This window comes from Watersipora subatra, chromosome 7, assembly GCF_963576615.1.
Source record: "Watersipora subatra chromosome 7, tzWatSuba1.1, whole genome shotgun sequence".
NCBI classification, from domain to species: Eukaryota; Metazoa; Bryozoa; class Gymnolaemata; order Cheilostomatida; family Watersiporidae; genus Watersipora; species Watersipora subatra.
Window position 1 is genome coordinate 43,075,736 of NC_088714.1, and position 22,377 is coordinate 43,098,112.

The 22,377-nt window shown below is 36.5% G+C and overlaps 1 protein-coding gene across 1 annotated transcript in view; it reads right to left on the bottom strand.

The window, feature by feature from the left end:
• Positions 1-22,377, bottom strand: part of LOC137400780 (mitotic checkpoint serine/threonine-protein kinase BUB1-like) — a 53,238-nt gene that overhangs the window by 10,728 nt on the left and 20,133 nt on the right. The window contains exons 6-15 of the mRNA XM_068087117.1: positions 21,307-21,443; positions 16,069-16,180; positions 15,786-15,873; positions 14,677-14,941; positions 13,033-13,131; positions 8,573-8,675; positions 5,703-5,842; positions 3,593-4,133; positions 2,473-2,510; positions 614-829 (exon numbers count right to left, since the gene is read on the bottom strand). Of these exons, the coding sequence (XP_067943218.1) occupies positions 614-829; positions 2,473-2,510; positions 3,593-4,133; positions 5,703-5,842; positions 8,573-8,675; positions 13,033-13,131; positions 14,677-14,941; positions 15,786-15,873; positions 16,069-16,180; positions 21,307-21,443 (1,739 nt within the window). The remainder of the gene's footprint in view (positions 1-613; positions 830-2,472; positions 2,511-3,592; positions 4,134-5,702; positions 5,843-8,572; positions 8,676-13,032; positions 13,132-14,676; positions 14,942-15,785; positions 15,874-16,068; positions 16,181-21,306; positions 21,444-22,377) is intronic.

Here is a 22,377-nt window from a genome sequence, read left to right on the forward strand (position 1 = left end):
AGACAGTAACTAATTTTTGAGTTAATAAATGCGTTGTATATTAGTTTCATAACACTTCTGGGTAACTTTTTACCCAGAAGTGTTATGAAACTAATATACAACGTGTTTATTAGCTCAGAAATTAGTTACTGTCTGGAGCCATGGGGAAATGCTTACCCAGACGTCATACAAATTTTTACCAGACTAAATTAATAAGATGTGGTAGACCCATCCTATTATTTAGTCATCGGACATTCCTGAAGCCCTTTCGGAACAAATTTATACTTTGTTTACCTTTGAACAAAAATGGTTGCCCCAAGTACCTGGTGCATCTCTTGAAATGTTTCACATGACTGCAAGAACAGACCAATTCATTGTGAGACTAGCCTCTACTCGGACAAAACCTAACGCATTTAGTAAAGCTAGTACCCTGGCAGAGATCGTCAGGTGTAGTAACTAACCGCACAAGTATTCCCAACAGTGGCAACGCGGTCGATTGGAGGTGACTCGGCTACTCAACACGCTCTTATTACAAAGGCCTAACAACACAACTATCATTATTTGATGTCAGTTGTGTTTTCTATACCCAGAGCCTAAGTGGCTGCCAGAGCAGAAAGAAAGCTTTAGAATGTACCTGAGCACTTGAGTAGGAGCAAAGTCTATTGGAGCTATTGAGCATCTCTTAGGGACTGCAGATGCTTCACTCTGTTTAATTTCACTGATGCTTGGGCCTGAGAGTTGATTTTCGTTTCCAAAAGGGGTGGAAGAAACGATGCGACTTGCTTGATTGAAGTTAGCCCGTATCTCCATATCCGTTTGCAAATCAGCGCTGTCTGAGCCTGACATCAGCCTGCTTACAATAATTGACAATCTATACGTATATTTCTCAGAATTTGTGAGTATGTGTGAATATGTCCGGCTATAGATATTATTATAGAATTATAAATATTATAAATATTATTAAAATATTATAGATATTAATATCTTGGAATTGAAATCACGAAACCACCGCAGGTTTGACACTAAATCGTCTAACCACGAGTCTACGAAGACTCTTACGTTTGGTAGCTCTTACTGTATACACCCTTTTCCCTATTTCATACGCTAAACGACAGATTAATTGAAACTCAAATAAGTCTATGAAACACAATGCTGTTTTGTGTTTTTGTGAACTTTTATTTCCTGTTTTTCGTAAGGTTCAATTGCTGAATCGGTCAATGCTAATACTCTTCACGCGGACAATTGTATTATCGAGTAAGAATAGCTTCTACATTCTCTCTCCGTTCGGTCAAAAAAAGTCAGATATCTCATTTTTACATTTGTACCAGTATCGAGAGGCACCAGTATCGCCGTATTCAAAGTTTTGAGAGATAGCTTCTCTCGTAGAACAGTAACCTTTTTATACACACACACACTTCTATGCAAGACTTGTTATTATTAATTCCACATATTCAGGATTTTTATTTTGTTTTCTCAGTTCGTATTAATTGTATCATTACCGAATCATCTTTTATTGTAATCATAGCAAATCAGACTAAATTTAGCTATTACTTGCTAATTATTTCACATTAACATTTAAACACTTGTATAGTTGTTTTATTTTGTTTCTTAATTTATTTGACCTGCACAAAACATTTCCTCATGATCTGAGGTTTGAAAACCTTTCCAGTTTTTTTTTCTTCTCTTTTATTTATTTAAACCTCACAAAACAGTTTTCACATGATATGAAGTTTTTCTGTGCTAAGACCTTTATTACCCGGGCACCGCTGGGTAATAAAAGTCTTCAATAATAATTTTTTTATATATAAATTAACTAAATAAAAATCCATTCTCTTCAAAAAACCACCTCAATAGAATATTACAATTGTAAAACATGCTTTTAATTGACCTAGTTCACCATCTACGCTCACAAAGTAATAAATGCCTATCTAGTGGTTTAGTCTTTATGATCTGCAATAAAATGTAACATTTATTATGTACAGACGGTAGTGGCTAACAGTGGTGAGATGGAGATTTCACGGCAACACTTTCAGCATGTTGCACTTTAGTGAGACGAACATCAACTTTGAACTTAACTTAAAAAAGAATTTAGCTTACTAAGCACACGCTTGAAATTAAGTTTTCTTAAACAAAACTTGATTCTAATTTTGTCTTCGTTTTCAATTTATTATTATCTCCCTTTCGGCTTGGCTCTTTTTCTCTTTTTTCCTCATTTTCGCCTTCACTTTTAGTCGGCCTTTTTAAAAAGTTTTTTACACTGATCCGACAGGAAATACCGAGTGATGCTGTTCTTGTAAGCGGCCTCTCAGCCATACTCAGTCATCTAGCACCCGCATCGAGAACTGTCTCGTATGCTCGTATCTCAAATTTGTTTCATATCTCCAGGCAAACGTTTGCTAGAAATTTTTCTCGTATTTCAAACTTCTCATATGTTGGGAGACTAGTATGTCGAGGTATGATTGTAATAATATTAAAGCTATAAACAAGCCATACCTGGACTTCAGTGTAGGTGGCTTTGGAGGCTCATTCTCCTAAAGAAAATAGTTGAGTCTAACATCAATAAATACAACAAGCCTTAAAGGAGGAGATGAAGGGGAGAAAATGGGTGAAGGAAAGGAGGTGGGTGAAGAGTAAAAGGTGAACGATACGGAGAAGGTGAATGATAAGAAGGTGAATGATAAAAAGAAGGCCAATGAAGTGCAAAACCATTTCTAGAATTGAAATCGCAAACACACTAGGTGATTTTACAGGAGGAGCAGGGAGATATCGATGGCATGTACTAAAACACACTCGGACGATTCACCAGTGAGCGGTAACGCGAGCACGCTCGAAAGGAGCCATTAAAATTTTATATCAAAAGTTTCTTCGGAGTCGGTAATGAATTTAAGTAAGACAACGACGTATACAACTTTTGCTTGAAGCCGCTATCTCATTCTTATGAATTGCACACTACAAAAAAACAATGATTTTAATATTTTTAACTACAATATTTAACAATTTTTATATATAATTTACTTTATACTAACATTTAATTTCTAATATAATAAATATTTAATATTCTCAAAATGGTCAACTTTTTATTTAGAAAAAACAACCAATCGAAATGCACCTCTCATCCAATAAAGTTCTGATTAAGCAAGTCTAGCATTATCGCTCAGCATCAACTCGCTGGGAGAATTCTAGCACTACGCGACACAATTTAAGATCTCGCACTACATATCGCCTAGTGTGTATGCGCATCTACTGTCACGCTCCCACCTTACAACCTTTTAAGAATTTATGCCAAACTTATGTAGTAAATAAATGCAGTGATGAATGGGAGTGCAGAAAGCTGGTAGGTGTGTTGGACAAGCATAACGAAATGCTAAGACCAAGCTTGTGAGAGTTATCTCCTCAAATCAGATCCCTAATAAAAATGAGCAAAAGAACTGTAAATAACCACTGCATGATAATAAAGAGTTGAATTTCATACAGACGAATGTGAGAACATATGAATTTTTGATAGATGTTTGTATGCCATGACAAAGTCCTTGTTCACCATGCTTTAATAACCAAATACCAAATCTCTAAAAGTAAAAAGTCAAATTAGGGCTAATATAAGACAACAACGTACCTGGTTAGGGTGGGGTAAGACACGCACACTCTTGGAGGCGTGATCAGGCCCTGGAAAGTCTTTATGAGATGACGGATCTGTGAAGACAGAGAATGGGTTGCCCACCGACTTATGTTGCAGTGAGTGACTACCCAGGACATTCTCTGGCCGTTTGAATGCTGACAATGGTTTTTCAAAAGCCCCATAGTGTGGCAGCTGGTCTGAAGCAAGTGCAGGCTCACGAGCATCAGTATGAGGTGACATAGCACTGACAACTTGCGATGGTGCTGCAGTAACCTCCATTGGAGGGTCTTCAAAAGGAGCATCGGTAAATATGGTGACGGGTGCCTCAGAAGGAGCATCGGTAAATACGGTGATGGGTGCCTCAGAAGAAGGAGCATCGGTAAATATGGTGATGGGTGCCTCAGAAGAAGGAGCATCGGTAAATACGGTGACGGGTGCCTCAGAAGGCGCATCGGTAAATATGGTGATGGGTGCCTCCTGAGCTGGAGGTTCATGGACAGATTTGTGCTGTTCTGTTTGTTCCGTATAAATAGAAAATCTACAGAAAAGTTAAATAGCACCATAAACTGAGCGGAAATCCATCGGAACCAAAAGCTATTGTGAGTAGCAGTACAGCTCTATACAAGTTAAAGGTAAACTTAAACAAAATGTTAGTAGATTCTATCAGAAAGTATCAGTATTTTTCTATTTTTTGTGATTGTTTTGATGTTTGAGATCATCTTACTACCAGGATGTTTCAAGATTAAAATTGACAAAACTTGATCGCAGTTAAAACGCTCAGAAGACTACATGACAAAATGACATCACTAGTTGCACGGCTGACTGTCTCTATCATTATTGATATCAACTATTACGTTTAATTTGCAGCATTACGTGGCTATATTCTGTTGGTCTATTTGCCGAGAGCAACTACAGACTGTGACTGAAGAGTGACAGCGCGACTGAATCACACTTTCACTTGAATCTGAGCGGCTTAATCGCAAGCAAGCATAGTCGATGTTAATCGACAATGACTAATCTGAGCGGCTTAATCACAAGCAAGCATAGTCGATGTTAATCGACAATGACTAATCTGAGCGGTTTAAAGGAAATTTGATGGAAATGATAGAAAAACACGGATACTTTTTGATGAAATCTACTTAAAAATTGTGCAAGTTTATCTTTAAACTCTCAAAGACTCAAATGACTGTACAGACAGACAGACAGACAGATAGTCTGTCTATTTGAGTCTTCTATAACTTACAGTCATACCTCGACATATGAGCTTAATGTGTTCTGGGACTGAGCTTGTATGTCAACTTACTCAGTTTACTGTTTGGTACACTAAACTTTTGTGACCCTACGTAACAGAAACATTGAATTTAACTTAAAAGAATTTAGCTTACTAAACACACACTTCGAGCTAAGTTTTAATCTTTAACTAAATTTACTTTGATTTTGTTGCCATATTTATTTAGTACCTTTTTTCTGTTTCAGGCTTTTGCCTCGCGTATACTATAATTTTTAGCCAACCTTAAAAATTTTTTTTCAAACTGATTCGTGGAAAAATACCGAGCGATGCTGTTCTTGAAGGCGACCTCTTGCATACTTGCCCATGCATATAGTGTAATGGCCATCGAGAACTTTCTTGTACGCTCAATGAACAAACGTATCTCGTATCTCAAGGAACAAACATGCTAGAAAGTTAGCTCGTATCTTTAGTTTCTCGCGTGTTGGGGCACTCGTTAGTGGAGGCATGACTGTACTGAATACTCAATTCATAAAAATTTGCCTGATTTTACCAACAAGCTTGCTTCATTAATAACAAAGCAACAATATTATTCCACTATTTGATGATCCGCTACATATGGCCCATGGTTCACATGTTATCAACGTGTCTCAAACTGAGACTAAGACAAAGTATTCACAATTTGCTTGAAGGTAAGAAACTAGTTTAATCATCAACCAAATGATTGGCTAGAAATTTTCCATAAGCCAATCATTTCCAATCTATAATTTAAACATTTGCAATAAACTAGACACTTGTTGTAAAATGATAAATCTTTTAAAGCATTTCCTCAATAGCTGCGATGTAAACATTGTCTAAGGATAATTGAGTCAGTCGTACTGATTGCTTTGCTGATCCTGGACACTGCAAGTAGCTTCATCAGGAACAGAACTAGCTGTCACAGCGCCTGCTCCAAGTGTCTGGTTAAAGAAGCCATTAATGAGACGAGCGCAGTCCTGGGTGACGGACAGAGGAGAGTTCTGCAGCAAACACCAGACACATCAGAGCGTAAATAAGGCTGCACCACTAAATTAGCTTTAGGGCTTAGCTCTTAATGGCCACTGTATTTTCCGTAGCGACTAGTTCTTTGGGCTACAACTGCCTGAATACTTGGTTTGCCAATTTTGCGATACAACAACTGTAGTATTAATGGTTTGTATTGAAAAAGCTTTTTAATACTTTATCATATCAATTTTACTCGGTTTATGATTGATGATTATGGTAATTTTACAATAAGTTGAGGGGGTACGAATGAGTATAACTGGAGTGGCTCAGAACCTTGTCACTTGACGGGGGAATTTTCTGAGTTTGTCACATGTCTTGCACATGCCCAGTTGCATTGAATTTTAATTTAATATTATACATTTTAATTAATATTAGACACTTGCCACAATGCTATATTCTATCACAGCAATATTGCAATAACCCACTACTAATAACCCAATACTGTTAAGAAATATAAGATAAGATATTATGCAAAAATGTGCATAAATAGTTGCAGAATCTTGCATAAGATTATTGTACACACAGAGGTATTTGGAAAATGTATAGAAAAATAGAGAAATGTACAAAAAAAAATATAAATCTCGAAAAAATTGGTAAGATTTGGCATAAGATATTAAGTATTAGACAAAAACATAAAATTCCCCCGTCACGTGACGAGGTTCTGAGCCACTCCAGTTATACTCGTCCAGGGGGTACACGCCTTCAATGTCAACCTACATTGGTTATTTTTAATTTTTTAGAGAGCATTGTCTATTCTACAAAAGAAAAAATATTGCAAAATATTTTGTATGTCTAAAATAAAGTAAAACAAAAATATACCTTCACTGGACGTTTTAGGAGCGGTGTGTGTATGCCCAACCATTGCCAAAGTTCAAGGTTAGGATAGGAAATAGCCTTCGATGAAACTCAAACTCGTAACATTAAGCTTGCTATATCAACACTCACATGCACGCACCAATAGACCGCCTTAAGCACCTATTTCTGAATAATTGCGCTGCTACTTATTTTCTGTGTTTTGTCGACACGCCTGACAATCTTCAACGACGAACTAGATTGCAAGGGTACGTATAGAGAGCCCCATACATATGTAGCTTTCTCTTTCAAGTTTGGTAAATGATATCACTATTTTTAGAGCTAACTACGATATTCTTTTTATTCAAATCGAATTTGGAAAATTTGCACAGACTTAACACTACATTATATGGAGCTCTTTACGCTGTATGAAGCAAAAACTCGACCAACTTTTTTACATTATGTGAAATTTACGTTACAGGAGGTGTACGTTACATGAGGTGTACGCTACAAGAGCGTCTACTATACTGGTAAACTGTTATTACTTTAATTATAATATATCCTATTATGTTATTACTAAAACTGTTAAATTACAACATATATTTTTCTTACTTATGCTAATAAATTCGCAGCAGCCAAAAATAAAACATGACATCATCAATTTGCTGTCCATTTAAATTATTGTATGCAATATTGAGACTTTAAACAGTACATAAAACTAAGAATAATTATAGAGACTATCCAACCTTTAACTGTCAGCAAATACACTGTAATACAGTTATGATAAAATGCATCAAAGCTTATTATTGATTTCCAATGTGTAATAGAAGATTAAAATAACGACGAAATTGAATTAAACTTTATTATTTAATATTTCTTTTTCCTATGTATGAGGTGTGTGGTTAAAAATTATCTCCTTATCAAACATCAACATGTAAAACAGGGTGTGATACATACGCTGTTGTACATGTTGATGTACAACAATATGTACTGTCGATGCACTGTACTGTCGATGTACAGCGTACGTATGCTGAATACAGAGTACGTATGCCGAATATAGAGTACATACACTGGATATAGAGTACATATACTGAATATAGAGTACATACATTGGATATAGAGTACATATACTGAATATAGAGTACATACACTGGATATAGAGTACATATACTGAATATAGAGTACATACATTGGATATAGAGTACATATACTGAATATAGAGTACATATACTGAATATAGAGTACGTATACTGAATATAGAGTACATACACTGAATATAGAGTACATATACTGAATGTAGAGTACATACACTGGATATAGAGTACATATACTGAACATAGAGTACGTATACTGAATATAGAGTACGTATACTGAATATAGAGTACATACACTGGATATAGAGTACATACACTGGATATAGAGTACATATACTGAATATAGAGTACATATACTGAATATAGAGTACGTATACTGAATATAGAGTACATACACTGAATATAGAGTACATACACTGAATATAGAGTACATACACTGAATATAGAGTACATACACTGAATATAGAGTACATACACTGGATATAGAGTACGTATACTGAATATAGAGTACATAAGCTGAGTACAAAGTACAAATGCTGAAGATAGCGAGCGTTGAAAATAGAGTAAGGTATGATTAAGAAGGAACAGTGCCCCATAGATTATGACATTTAAATTACATCTAAGAAAATACTTGGTAAGTTGCTGTTCTAAATTCTTGTTGGTTCAACAGCTGCATAACATTTTTAATCATGGAGCGCTATAGAACACAGCTGCTCCCCAGGCACATGCAGTAAAATATAGTCAATCAGTCACCTTAACGTAAATAAATAAAATAAATCAAACTGGTTAAAAAATAGTACTAAAGATGAAACTGTGTACCTTGATTAATGATCGCTTAGCGGAAGATGAATCAGGTGTTCTGTGGCGCTTGAATGATACACTTCCGCTGGACTGACTTGAATTGCACTTCCCTCTTGGTGTCCTGTTGCCATGACAATGAAAGGTATAATACAAACACCTTGCCTTGCTACTGACTTAATGGCAGAGAGAATTGCTGCCTGCGGTAGGTAGAATAATGATCAAAACCAGACTCTGATAATTTCTTAGATTATGCCAAGTAAGAGTGTGGAATCTATAAGGCTAACACGATCTATAATCAGGGTTGTTAAAAATCGATAATTATTAAAAAAAAATTAAAAAATCGATTTTTATTGATTTATTTGATTTTTGTTATTTAAATCGATTTTTTTGATTTTCTTTGTTTCAAAAAGATGTTTTGTGTTCTGAATTGCAAGTTATTGCTATCAATTTGGAATTTATGATTTGCAGGGGTATTATTTAGTTCTATTACAACAATTAGGAAATGAAAAAACATTTACACAGTTAACACACGACAAAAAGGATAGCATAATTTATGCGCTGGACATTTTAAACCCAGAAACGAAGATGAAGAATCACAGAGAACAGATCACACAACCCAAAGCATTATTACATGTTAACATTGACATTCCCAAGTAAGAAACCAAAATACATAGACCTAACTCCTTAGTTCAATAGCAATTTATCTAGAATGCATCAAGTCTTAAGAATTTAAAGTTTTGAACAAAAACACTAGTTTTCCGGCCTTCTCAGTTCCAAGCCTATTTCTGAGTTTGCTATGTACCAAGCCAAATGATGAAAAAATTCTTTCCACATTCGCACTACTGCATATGGCACCAATCATTCTCAGAACCGCCGCTTTGTGTTCCTGATCTAAACCGATAGCCGACTTCCACCAAGTTGCTGTGTCGACTGCTTCGACAACTCCTTTCTCAAACTGGTAAGCTTGAAATGGCCCAGTTCTGGCTTGGTAATTCATCACCATGGGCAGCAGTGTTGGCCATTCATCAGAAAGAGATTTGGTCACACTTTTTAGTACCTCATCAGAAAGCGTAAACGAGCTGGCATACTTAGAAGTAAGCATGTATGCCAAGTAGTGGTAAGCTGTTAAGTTTTTAATCATGCTTAGTTTCAGCTTCTGCATTTTTGCTGCATCAATAGCTCCCTCTAACTTCTGCTCCAATGACAGCCAGATTTGAACACCGTCAGCTATGGTGCAGTTTTCGGCTTGCGCTTGATCGATGGCTATCGCTACAGGTTTCAGGAAAATGATGACATCTTCGACATTCCGTTTCATTGACATGTCTCCTACTTTCTTAGCTATCCCCTTGTCAATCTTGTCTCGATGCTCTTCGCACACTGCCAAGAGATTTGGCCAGTTTGCGATATAATAGGCCTCCAACGTATCTATAACACTCTTCGATCGAACATCGCAGACCATAGGCAGTTTCTTTCCACCCGCTGCTTTATACGAAGCATTGGGGAGATGCAAATGCCTAGACATCTAGTCTTTTACTTAAATCAGTGCGGTCATTAAAGATTGAAATAAATTTAATTATCTACCAGACGACTTGTCTTCCCTTCCATTAGTTAATGAAAGGTACAATCAATGATATACAGCCCCCCAAGGATAGCCGACGGCTCTTATATGGGCGGGGTTTAATGATGGAGCTCTGTTGGGATGAACCCGAACACGGCAACCGAACAAACAAATATGCTGAATAAAGCCCCTCGCAAATTTACAAATATTATGAACTGTAGTGGTTATTTTACTTATCTGTTGAATTCATTTTGTTGTCAAATAAATATAGTATTCCAATATTGTCACCATTATGATCAGTCAGTTGCCATTCACAAGCATTCGTTATATTAATAGGCACAATCGTAAAATAGCCCAAATTCTGTTTTGTATTTAGATTTTGGGTATGAAAACTACACTGCACAGCTTTGCCTGCTGTCCCATCTTATTGGCCAGGTAAAACAATGTGAGAACAATGAGAGACTTTGTCATTTTCTATTAGGGGTGGCAACATATTAATCAAAAACTAGGAAAATAAGGCCGTTGTTCGGATAATTTCGGGTAAATTATATTCAACTTTAAGCATATACTACGACCTTTACCAATTTTAAAATTACTAAAAGTAATTTGAAATGTTTTATTTTGCATGGATCCATTATTTTGGTTAGGTATCACCCCTACATTGTAGAAATTCAAGGTTTGCTATTATGAACCGCGGGTCTACTGACTGAATGAGCTAATGAAACGATAACAGCGAGTCGTGTTTTCCAAAACCTAACAAGGCAACGCAACCGCCCCGCGAGAGTTGTGTTTGCTCCAAAGCCCAGGCTAGCACAGTCCTAACTGAGCTCCATCATTAAACCCCGCCCATATGATAGCCGTCGGCTATCCTTGGGGGGCTGTATATCATTGGTACAATGCTGTTTATAACCGCATCGTTATAAGCTATGGACATTAGAAGGCTTCTAGCTAGGGATGGCATTTGTTGTTTGCAAAGGTGTTATCGACTATCGTTGGAGTTGTTCCACCGTTAGCGATAGTATCGAATTATCAATGAGTAGACAGAGTTCACCGATAGTTATCGAGTGAATTGGCAGCTGGTAAAACTATCGAATTATCGTGCCTGAAAAAATAGAGGATTGTGAGAAGGAATAGGAAAAGGTGTTCGAGTTATCAGAGCGTTTAAGTTATCAGAGCACTGTCACAAGTCTATGTATTTATTAGTAGATGAATGTACTTTTCCAAACTATATATAAATCAAACGCATAGATGGCTTGCTGCAAATTAAAAGACTTCTAGTGTAAAGTTTAAAAAAAATTTCATCAGAAAGTATAGAGATTTTTCTATCACTTGAGATTGGTTTGTTGTTTGATGTGATTGCCGGGATGTTTTCAGATTAAAATTAGCCAAACTTGATTTCTGTTGAAATGCTCAGAAGAACAGACATCTTTTTTTGAGCGTTTTAACCAATGATATACAGCCCCCAGGAATGATATACATGTACAGGGCGCTGTATATCATTGTTTTAACCAAGATCAAATTTGCCGATTTTTCTTTAATTAAGTTTATTCGAAGGTTAGCTCACTTTTCTTAGCTTTCGGAGGGCCATCGCAAGCGGATGATTGGCAAAATTTGATTTTTGCAAACTTTTAGAAAAATCGTTAACGAAAATATTTTGCCAGTAATGGTAATAACGAAGCTTAAAAACTACTAAAAGTTGAGGTTTGTCTCTATGGCTTGGAATAAAGTGATATTCTAAAGCGATAACAACCGTCGTAGTAGCCGTTGGGCAAAAAATTGTTCGAGTTAACCAAGTTGAGGTCGAGTTATTTAAAGCAATTTATCATTGCATAGGAACTGGCCAAACAAATCCGTTCGAGTTAACCATGTGTTCGAGCTATCCGAGGGTGATAACTATCGAGTTATATTATTTTTTATTATTCGATAACAATATATTTGTTTCGGATGTTTCGGTAAGCTAAAAATAGACAACTATCGACTATCGAAATTGACTATCGAGCTATCGTGCAACCCTACTTCTAGCCCTTCCCTACCCACTGTATTGCTGCACACAATGAGCTAGATTGCTAGAATGGTCTGCAAAAGAGCCTTCAGTGAGCTCAAGATACATAGCAAGGTTTATTTCAAACGTATGTACCGTGTTATAAAAAAATCAATAAAATCGTGATTTTTGTGGGTGATTTAAATCAGATAAAAATCGGTTGATTTAAATCGGTCGATTTAAATCGGTCGATTTAAATCGTAACAACCCTGTCTATAATACAATCATACCTATGTAGTCTGTCTGGAAGGCTAAACACTTTTAAGTGTAGTTTATAGGCCGACAGGTTCAGTTAATGTCAGAGGACTGTAGCTGATCACACCTCACCTCATACCACTGGGAAGTTCACCAACCTTTGTCAGTACATTACCCTGCATCTGCTTGTTTCATAGTTAAAGACTGCTCTCACATGGGCAACCATTCTGTACTCACTATTTAGTTACAATGAGCAGGCGAATTGTTTGATAAAACCTGGTTTCTATACACGCACCAAGCGCAGGTGGCAGGATTGCAGGGCTATTGACGTTGAAATGGCAACCTATGCACCAAGTACCGTCGGTTGTCACAGGCGATCAATGGAAGAATTCAGCACTTGTCAACTTTCGAAAATGCGTTGTACAGTTGTACAGGTGAAAGTCAACACTTTCAAAACGGCACAGCGGGTGGCTATCTTTATGTGAACATAAGTCGCCGAGCCTAGCACCGCAAGTGTTTTGCTGCGCAGGATTACTGCCGGGGTCTCGCAGCCGGTATGGGAATCAAGCTTAACATGGAGAGAGCAGACCTAATCACTCAATCGTATAACTGGTTACATAGTGAATGAGTTTGCAGAGGGCTCCCAAACCGCAAGCATACATCTAGCGTACATCTAGCACCTACTTTGAGCTCATAGATGCTCCTAGTCTTTGTTCTGTATTAGCTATGACAGCACTGGATGAATGCACCAAGCCAGATAGTTGTTGTTGTAATGCATCCACTCTACAAAAGCAGAAGTCTTAACAAGTTAATCCCAACTCGGCAATAATGCATGGAGAAGATAACTATAAACTCTTTTGTGCCTATTGAAATATGTACTGAGCACCAATCATGTGATTGTCACAAAAATTGTCTACACCACTCAGTCTACTAGCTCTGAACTGTTTATATTATCACTCTCATATACAATACTCAGTCTACTAGCTCTGAACTGTTTATATTATCACTTCCATCTACACCACTCAGTCTACTAGCTCTGCGCTGTTTATATTATCACTCCCATCTACACCACTCAGTCTACCAGCTCTGAACGGTTTATATTATCACTCCCATCTACATCCCTTATTCTACTAGCTCTGAACTGTTCATATTATCACTCCCATCTGCACCACTTAGTCTACTAGTTCTGAACTGGTTACATTATCAGTTCCATCTTCATGGGTTTTTGAACTTTGGAACCTCCTTAGTATTTCATAAGCAGGCATATTTTTTGTAAAGCAATGGAATATTTGCAATGAATGAACTGCTAGTGCAAATGAGTGAAAACTAATAAAAAAACTGCTATCAACTTACTAGTAATTATGGATCAAGCATACCTGTTGGTAAATGTTTGAAACCAAGTAGCTTCTTGCAACAACCTCATCGCAACATAATGGCAGCGCCTTGCTGACTGATTAATAGCGGATGCTTCAACTAGCTTGTTATAAAAGAATATGCTGGGAGATCAACTCTTGAAAGTTTAGGATTTTATATTATATAAAATCTACCAAGTTTTACAAACTGCTAGTTTTAGCTGAAATGGTACACATGTTCACCATTTCTGCTAGAAATGGTGAACACTAGCCTGTCTTGACAAACTGTTGTTTTTTGCGGAGTTGTCCCCCGTCGAGCGGGCGAGCAACAACAGCTTGTCACAAGACGTACTGCACCTGATGCATCAGCTGTACTTATAGGGAGTTGTTCTCTTCCGTCTAAGCGGCTTGGCTGCAATGTTATGTCGGTCGCTCCATTGGTAATCATAACGAATTTCACGCAAAAATTTATGTAGAAAAAATAAGATCACAACATTTAACCAAAGACCAGTCTATGTGGTAAACTTTATTAGAACTTAAGAATAAAATTAATTGAAAATAAAATCAATAAGAACAAATAAAACTGACTGATACAAAAATAGAAATAAAACTGACTGAGCGCACAAATAATGACATGTTTAGTCGCTGTTGTTGCCTAAGTTCTCAAATTCTACTAAAGTTTACAGCAGAGACCGGTGGCTAGTTAAATGTTCTTATCTTAATTTTTCTACATAAATTTTTGCACGAAATCCGTTATGATTACTAATGGAGCGACCGACATAACATCGCAACCAAGCCGCATAGACGGAAGAGAACAACTCCCTTTCAGTGCAGCTGATGCATCAGCTGCAGTACGTCTTGTGACAAGCTGTTGTTGCTCGCCCGCTCGACGGGGAACAACTTCGCAAAAACAACAGTTTGTCAAGACAGGCTAGGTGAAAACGTGTACCCACAAACATAGGAAGAACAATCTCACCTCATCTCCAATGACTCCAAATCATGTGCTTTTCTAGCCTCATTGGATTTCAATGCATTCAACTCGTCACGCAACTTCTCTCCCAATTCACAAACAGACTTTGATACAACTTCCCGCAGTTCTACCTTCAACTGATCCAAAACAACGACCTTTTCCATAGAGAGTTCATGAGAGAACTGTTTGTATAACTGGGTGAGCTTAAACATTTGTTGTTCGGTTTCACCTTGCAATCGGGCTTGTTGGGTCTGTAGGAGAGTGGCTGCTTCTGCAATGATGCCAGCCGAAGATGAGCTTGTTCACATAATTTGCTTTCTTGTTTGGTCAACATTCTATGAGCTATTTAAACTGTCTCAGCTCATCTACACCACCCAGTCAACTAACTCTGAGCTGTTTATATTATCAGTTTCATCTACATTAACCTGTATACAATGAGGTGACAAGCTTTCATGACAGACACTTGACCTCGTATAGTGTCGGTAAAAACTATTAATACTATTTCCCAACATTTTAAAGCTTTTTATAGCATTTCTCATTGGCTATAGCTTAGCATATTCCATCTTCAAAACTCTACAATAAAATTGACATCGACCACTTGCTTTTACGTTTAAATACTGTTCAACAAAAACAGTTTAGAAGATAAACTTACGACTGACAACTGTAACTGAGAGGCTGCTGTAGGCTTGTTCCAGCAATAAATTGCTGTAGTATTAGTGAACTAGCTAATAAAACTATCTAGCTTTTGCTATTCATTTTAATAGATAACTTGTCCTTGTAAAATAAATGACAGAGGGCCTAAGAAAAGGGAGATAATTGCAGAGGCAGAATTATGTAAATGTGGTGAACACCAGCACAATGTATTGCAGTGTCAAATTATCAAAGCAGGAAATAAACCGTGCCAAAAACATACAACCAAAAGTATGATAAAAAGCTCAATTTGCAAATGAATTTAGAAAACTATATAAAATGGTTGCAGATGGACAGTAAAATTCATAGCATTCAAAATGCATATGTGATGAAGATGATACAGCAGATTGACAAAAATAGACTCCAAGAACTATAAGTAAGACATTCACTAGATCAGCTATCAATGTGTATACTAAAGTCTCTACCTTGCTCCTTCTTTTTCTCTTCCACTTCCTGATGCCATTTAAGAGCGTGCAACTCCTCAAATGAGTATTCCATAACGCCAGCATATACCTTAAATACAAGTTCAAATTGACAATTTGTCGCGGAGGAGACAGCTGACAACATAGAGAGCGAGGATTAGGCTAACCAAGCACTAAAAAATTCCAGGTGAGACATACACAACTGACAAACAACTTTACCTACATGTAGTTGCTGACTAATCAGCAAACAATAACTCATGATAGAGTTCAAGAGGAGATGCATTACCTTGGCTTTGTCATACATAGGAACCTCCTGTACGTAGTAGTCCCCTTGCTCTTGGTTAGTAAATAAATGAGGAGCATCATCTCTCATCCCCTTCTTTTCTGCTTTCTTCACGCTATAGCGCAATGACATTAGTTTTTACCCAACAATTATTACATAAGGAAATCGGTGTGAATTATCTTGTAAAGGAGAAAATCATTAAGAGTAAAACCAGATTACACACCACCTTCTAGTCCTATATCGAACTCTCTTATGTTTTGCCACACTAGAGATAAGAAAACATATTTTTTATTCATACGACAGCAGCGCAAATGAGGAGTCAATACACCATTGTGCAATAGACGAAAGAAAGACAAACCTAAATATAGCTTTGGCATAAATCAGATTATAAAAAGCTACCCTCACGTAGCATGGCTTTTACAGAAGTGGTGGGAACTTTATATAGTAATAACATTTTTCATTTCAATTATCAGTCTAACTGTAACCTACAATTAAATTCAGATACGACATCAAATTTAGGCAAATATTTGACTGCAAATCTAAAGTTATTTCCAGTTTCTAAAAACACAGTTTTGTAGATCAGTAAGTGTGTGTGCGTGTGCACGCGCAGTTCTCCTTCACATGGTTTGGTTGTACGGTGTTCAAATAACATCAAACAATGCTTCATATTGTTTTATGTTATTGAACTTTAATCATTTTAATAGATTAAAAAACCTCTGATACCAGAAGACTAATCCTAGTGATAGTAGTGATGGAAAGAAGGAAAAAGGAAGGAGGCCATGCATACTTTAGGAGGCCATGCATACTTTGGAAGGAGGCCATGCATACTTAAGAAGGAGGCCATGCATACTTTAAGAGGCCATGCATACTTTAGAAGGCCATTCATACTTTAGAAGGAAGCCATGCATACTTAAGAAGGAGGCCATGCATACTTTAGGAGGCTATGCATACTTTAGGAGGCCATGTATACTTTATAATTAAAATACCGTACTTTTCGGAATATTAGCCGCTACTTTTTTCTGATGTTTTGAGCCATGCGGCTTATATAAGGGTGCGGCTATTCTGTGGTTTTTTCTTTCGCCGCTAGGGCGCATTAACCGGAATCTCCAGTAGTGCACTTCTAGCGAAGAAAAAAAAAACAATGCTTAACCGAACTGTTCCGTTAGGCACTGGGTTAAAAATCATTGGTTAAAGCGTCCGGCTGGTTCCAACCAGCCAAGTTGCGGCTGTGTTAAAAAGCACCGTCATGAGTTCTGCGGCCTATACAAAAGGTGCAGCCTATGTTTTGTTATATTATTGGTTTTTTCAAAATAAATCAGATGAGGCTTTAATACTATAATAGATGTCCCTATACTCCTATAGCATAAACCTCCTTTTACATAAATTCCACTGAGTGTAAAAATTAATGTAGTTTTTTGCATTATATTACTTAATGAATTCTATATAATGGAAAGAGTAAAGTCGGTGCAAGTTCTCAAATTTGATTTGAATAACGAAAGTCACACAGTTAGCCTTAAGCATTCAGACGAGCGGTGAGAGATCTTCAGGTTTCCGACAAGGAATAGAGAATAAGTGGCTGCATAAGTATTCAGAAATACCGCAAGGCAGTCGATTGGTGCAGGTGTTGAGTGTTGGTCTACCAAGATATCAAAAGTCCCATTTAAAGCAATCTTTTATCTTAACCTCTAATCCCGTCTTCGGACAGACAGACGAATAGACAGACAGACGGACAGACAGGCAGACGGATAGACAGACAGACAAATAGACGGATAGACATACAGCCGGATAGACATACAGCCGGATAGACAGCCAGACGGATAGACATCCAGACGGATAGACAGACAGACGGATAGACAGCCAGACGGATAGACAGCCAGATGGAAAGACAGACGGATAGATAGCGCTCTTATTTTGGTAAGGATATTTTTCATGCAATATATTTGAGCCATCTATAATATATTTTCTTGTTTTACCTAGCTGCAGAAAAAATTGAGTTAAATTGACATTGAAGGTACGTATTCCACTCAACATAAAATTACTGTAATCGTGAACTCTTAACTAATGTAAATTCAAGTGATAAAAAAAGGAAAATTTATCGATACAAACCAATAATATCCCAGTTATTGTACAGTCGTAAAATTAAATGGGTTAAGTTTAGTTTGTTTCATTTTGAAGAGCCAAAGGGCTGAATTTAGGAAGATAATGGAACGATGGAGGCTATTTACAAGTATTTTACGCTTCATATAGTGCAGAATTCCTATAATGTAAACATTTTTGGAACAAATTATTCATCTTTGAGGGGTGCCTACTGTACTAAAAAGGTGAGCATGAAACTAGTGTAGGTGGAGATGCTCAACCTGATAATTAACCCTTTGAACCCTGGCCGTTTTTGTAAATGCATGTCAGTAACCCTGGGCAATCTGTCCAACGATTCGAAGTTGTTAAGCTTTTATTAAAATTAATATATCTTAACGTGCTCATAATACAAGGATATTTAGTAAACCACTAGCAAAAAAGTCGGGCAACCCACAGCAAATGTCATCAAACAGAAAAAACAGTACTTCACCATTAGTTGGGCTAAAACTATAAAAGTTCGTACGATTTTATAAAACTCGTAAAAATATTTACAGTAGCATATCCACTGTGCACTTGTTTATCATCATTTCATGACTTAAAATATACTGGAAAATTATAACTAGTATCATAAAATTCTTTATTTGCATCGCAATCATTTATGACCTACCAATAAATGGGTCGTATCGATTTTTTTCGCAATATCGTTCTAATAAAATTTGTTATTAAAACAAAGGAAGTGGGTAAAGATATTTGAAAACTAACAAAGGGAAGTGAAAATTTTGATTTAATATCCTGTGCAAGAATTAATTTGATTGGTTTCTGCTGTTACTTAGAAATAGCTTTTGTTAACAAAGCCATGTAAATACCGGAAAACCGGCCTTTGGGGATTCTGACACACCCAACGCAATGCCAGAAAACTGGCTGCTAGGGTTCAAAGGGTTAAAGATAAAATGTAAAAAATATTACCTAAAAAACAATACAATGTGTTCATTAACAGGTCATGTAATTTTCATGTAGGTTAGACTTGCACCATACTACTACCTATATCCAAACACCGTTTGTATACAGCAGACGCTCCTAGAACATAAATCATATGTTTCAGGAATGTTTACGTTATAGGGAGTTTACGTTTTAAGAACATTAAAATACATGTAAATTGCTTAATTCGTTCCAAGATCTTTCCAAACTCACCCCTTTGGTCATGCAAAAAAGGAAAACTTTACTTAAAACTCTTTTAATTTGTGGGCTGTACCGTAACTGCTGAATTATTGGTTTGCGTCAACAACTTTCTCCTTTTTATGATCAATCTCACTGGTTATATAGACCATGGTTGCGGTAAATTACAACAAGTTGATAGGAGCTGCCCATCTTCGACGATCATTTACAACGATTTGCTTATTTTTCTAAATGGCAAAATCTATCCTGCAAAGTGACGCTAATAACAAATATTTTGTACGTCTACAATAAAGCAAAACAACAAAATATTTTTACTATAAAAAGCAGTTCAACCTGTTCGTCGTCCATTACTATCCAAGGGTCAAGGCTAGGATAAAGCTAAGTTTTGACGATACTCCAACTCGTGACGATAAGACTGGCAGACTGACGCTATAACACCTACCGCAGCTATCTTATTCGCCTTTTTGTCGACACATTTAACGGTCTATGACGACGAACTAGAATGTCGCTAAAGTTATATATAATAAATAGTATGCTAATCGCACGACGTTCTTTCTTCCGCAAGTGCGGCGAAATAATTACCATTCAAATCGATTTTGATAACTCACCCGTCTTGACAATTTGTTATATGGAGCTTTTTACGTAATAGGAAGCAAAAATGTCACAGAATTTTTTACACTATCTGGAATTTACGTTATAGGAGGTGTACGTTATTAGAGTGTCTACTGTATATCGTTTATATACCGTATGTCCTCGCATAGACGCTGACACTAGAACACAAAATTTATTGACAAAACTTAGGGGGTTCGTCTTATATGTGCGCAACTTTGATTGAAAGCAAACAAAATGACATCACGCTAACTTAATTTTAACAACTCAATCCTTTATTAACTCAACTTAATTAATTAGCATAAAACTGTACATCATCTGATGCCATAAAAAGGCCACAAATGTGTTGTAAAATCAGTTTGGACACATTTTTGTCCTCTTCATACTATCGTGGTGGACAAGTTAAGCATGTTCCGGAGCCAGACGAGTTACCGCTATTACTATAGCTTACAGCATTATTATTACTATTGAAATCAATACTGTTACTACTACTATAATTGCCCAATAGATAATCATCGCAAGTCCATCGATCTAAGATTTGGGAAGCCTACATAGCTGTAATGCTTCTGATCACCGCGAAGAACAAATAGCTGTAAAAATGCGCTTTTCAAAAGCTAAACTCAAGTCAACGTGAGATGCAAACATGTTTGACATTGGCTCAACGTAAACAGATGATTGTTTCCTTCCGATTAAGTGGATACTCGATACGTAAACTATACAACTACTCACCAATCAGAAACGTTTTGTACTAAGCTCACAAAAGCCGGCCCATTTCCACAACCTTCTGCTCTGCTAGATGCGTACGACGTGTTACGATCTGTAGGGTTGGTTTATATGCGAGTTCTTGTAAATTACTTGATTTTAGGACTGTTTTTCTAGGTTAGCTTACATATATGCGAGATAGGCTTATATACGAGATATATGGTAAATATCACCTGGGCTACATCTCCGTTTGCTGTCTCAAGCTTGATAGTCAGATGACAATAAAAACTTTTCAGGTTCAGTGATATCATATAAATAATTTAGTTGTTGGTTTACAGTTTTGGGTACTGCATTACTTTCCATGCTATATATTATATATATGTATTGCTCCATTATACATGCACCATTGTATATTGGAGCAAAGATTTCTATAAGAATTCATTTTATAGCGTTTAATTCATTCCACAATTTCAAACTTAATTCAAAATGTATATATATATATATATATATATACATGTCTATATATTCATGTAGAATTGCCCGTAACAGTTTTTCATTAAGTTTTGAAGCTGAGCCACTGATTATTAGGAAACCACGACACCTCTAAGACAAGCTTAAAAAATTTAAGTAACCAGAATAGTAACCTAGCCAAAGTGCCACGCATGAAAAATAACTTACCTCAAACCAGTTCCTGCACCCAACAATGTTGTAGATTTAGCTGATGTAGCTGCTGTAGTGGCATCCTCATGCACATCAAAGTTGCTCTCTTTGCATCTCTGCGCTGAAGGGACAGTCGACGTCGATGTTCTATAGAGCTACCAAAAACCATGAGTAAGTTGACAAAGAGAGATGAAATCTGAACAATTTATGTTTAGCTAGATGGACTCTTATAAATAAATGAACCAACAAAGACAAGATAACTGACAAAGATAAGATAACTGACAAAGATAAGATAACTGACAAAGATAAGATAACTAACAAAGACAAGATAACTGACAAAGACAAGATAACTGACAAAGATAAGATAACTGCAAAGACAAGATAACTGACAAAGATAAGATAACTAACAAAGACAAGATAACTGACAAAGACAAGATAACTGACAAAGACAAGATAACTGACAAAGACAAGATAACTGACAAAGATAACTGACAAAGATAAGATAACTGATAAAGATAAGATAACTGACAAAGACTAGATAGCTGACAAAGACTAGATAATTGACAAAGATAAGATAACTGACAAAGATAAGAGAGCTGACAAAGATAAGATAACTGACAATGACTAGATAACTGCAAAGACAAGATAACTGACAAAGACTAGATAACTGACAAAGATAAGATAACTGACAAAGACAAGATAACTGACAAAGATAAGATAACTGACAAAGACTAGATAACTGACAAAAATAAGATAACTGACAAAAACTAGAGATGCCTCGATATTAAATGCAAGAGCTGATCGAGCTGATACTGTTGCAAGGTCGTTTCTTTTATTTCAGAAAATATTAATGGAATATGCATCTATTAATGGGTTAGTTAATTAAATCCTAGTGCGTGATTGATAGCAGTAATAAACCTCATTTAAAATGGCATTGCAACTCTATCACTCATATCGAAACTAAAACGCATAAATTGTTCACTAAACCTAACAGCTAGCATAATTTAGACTAATGAAAGATCATATATTTGTATGTTAACATTATTTATATTTTTTGCATTAAAATTTGAAGATTATAAAACATTAAAT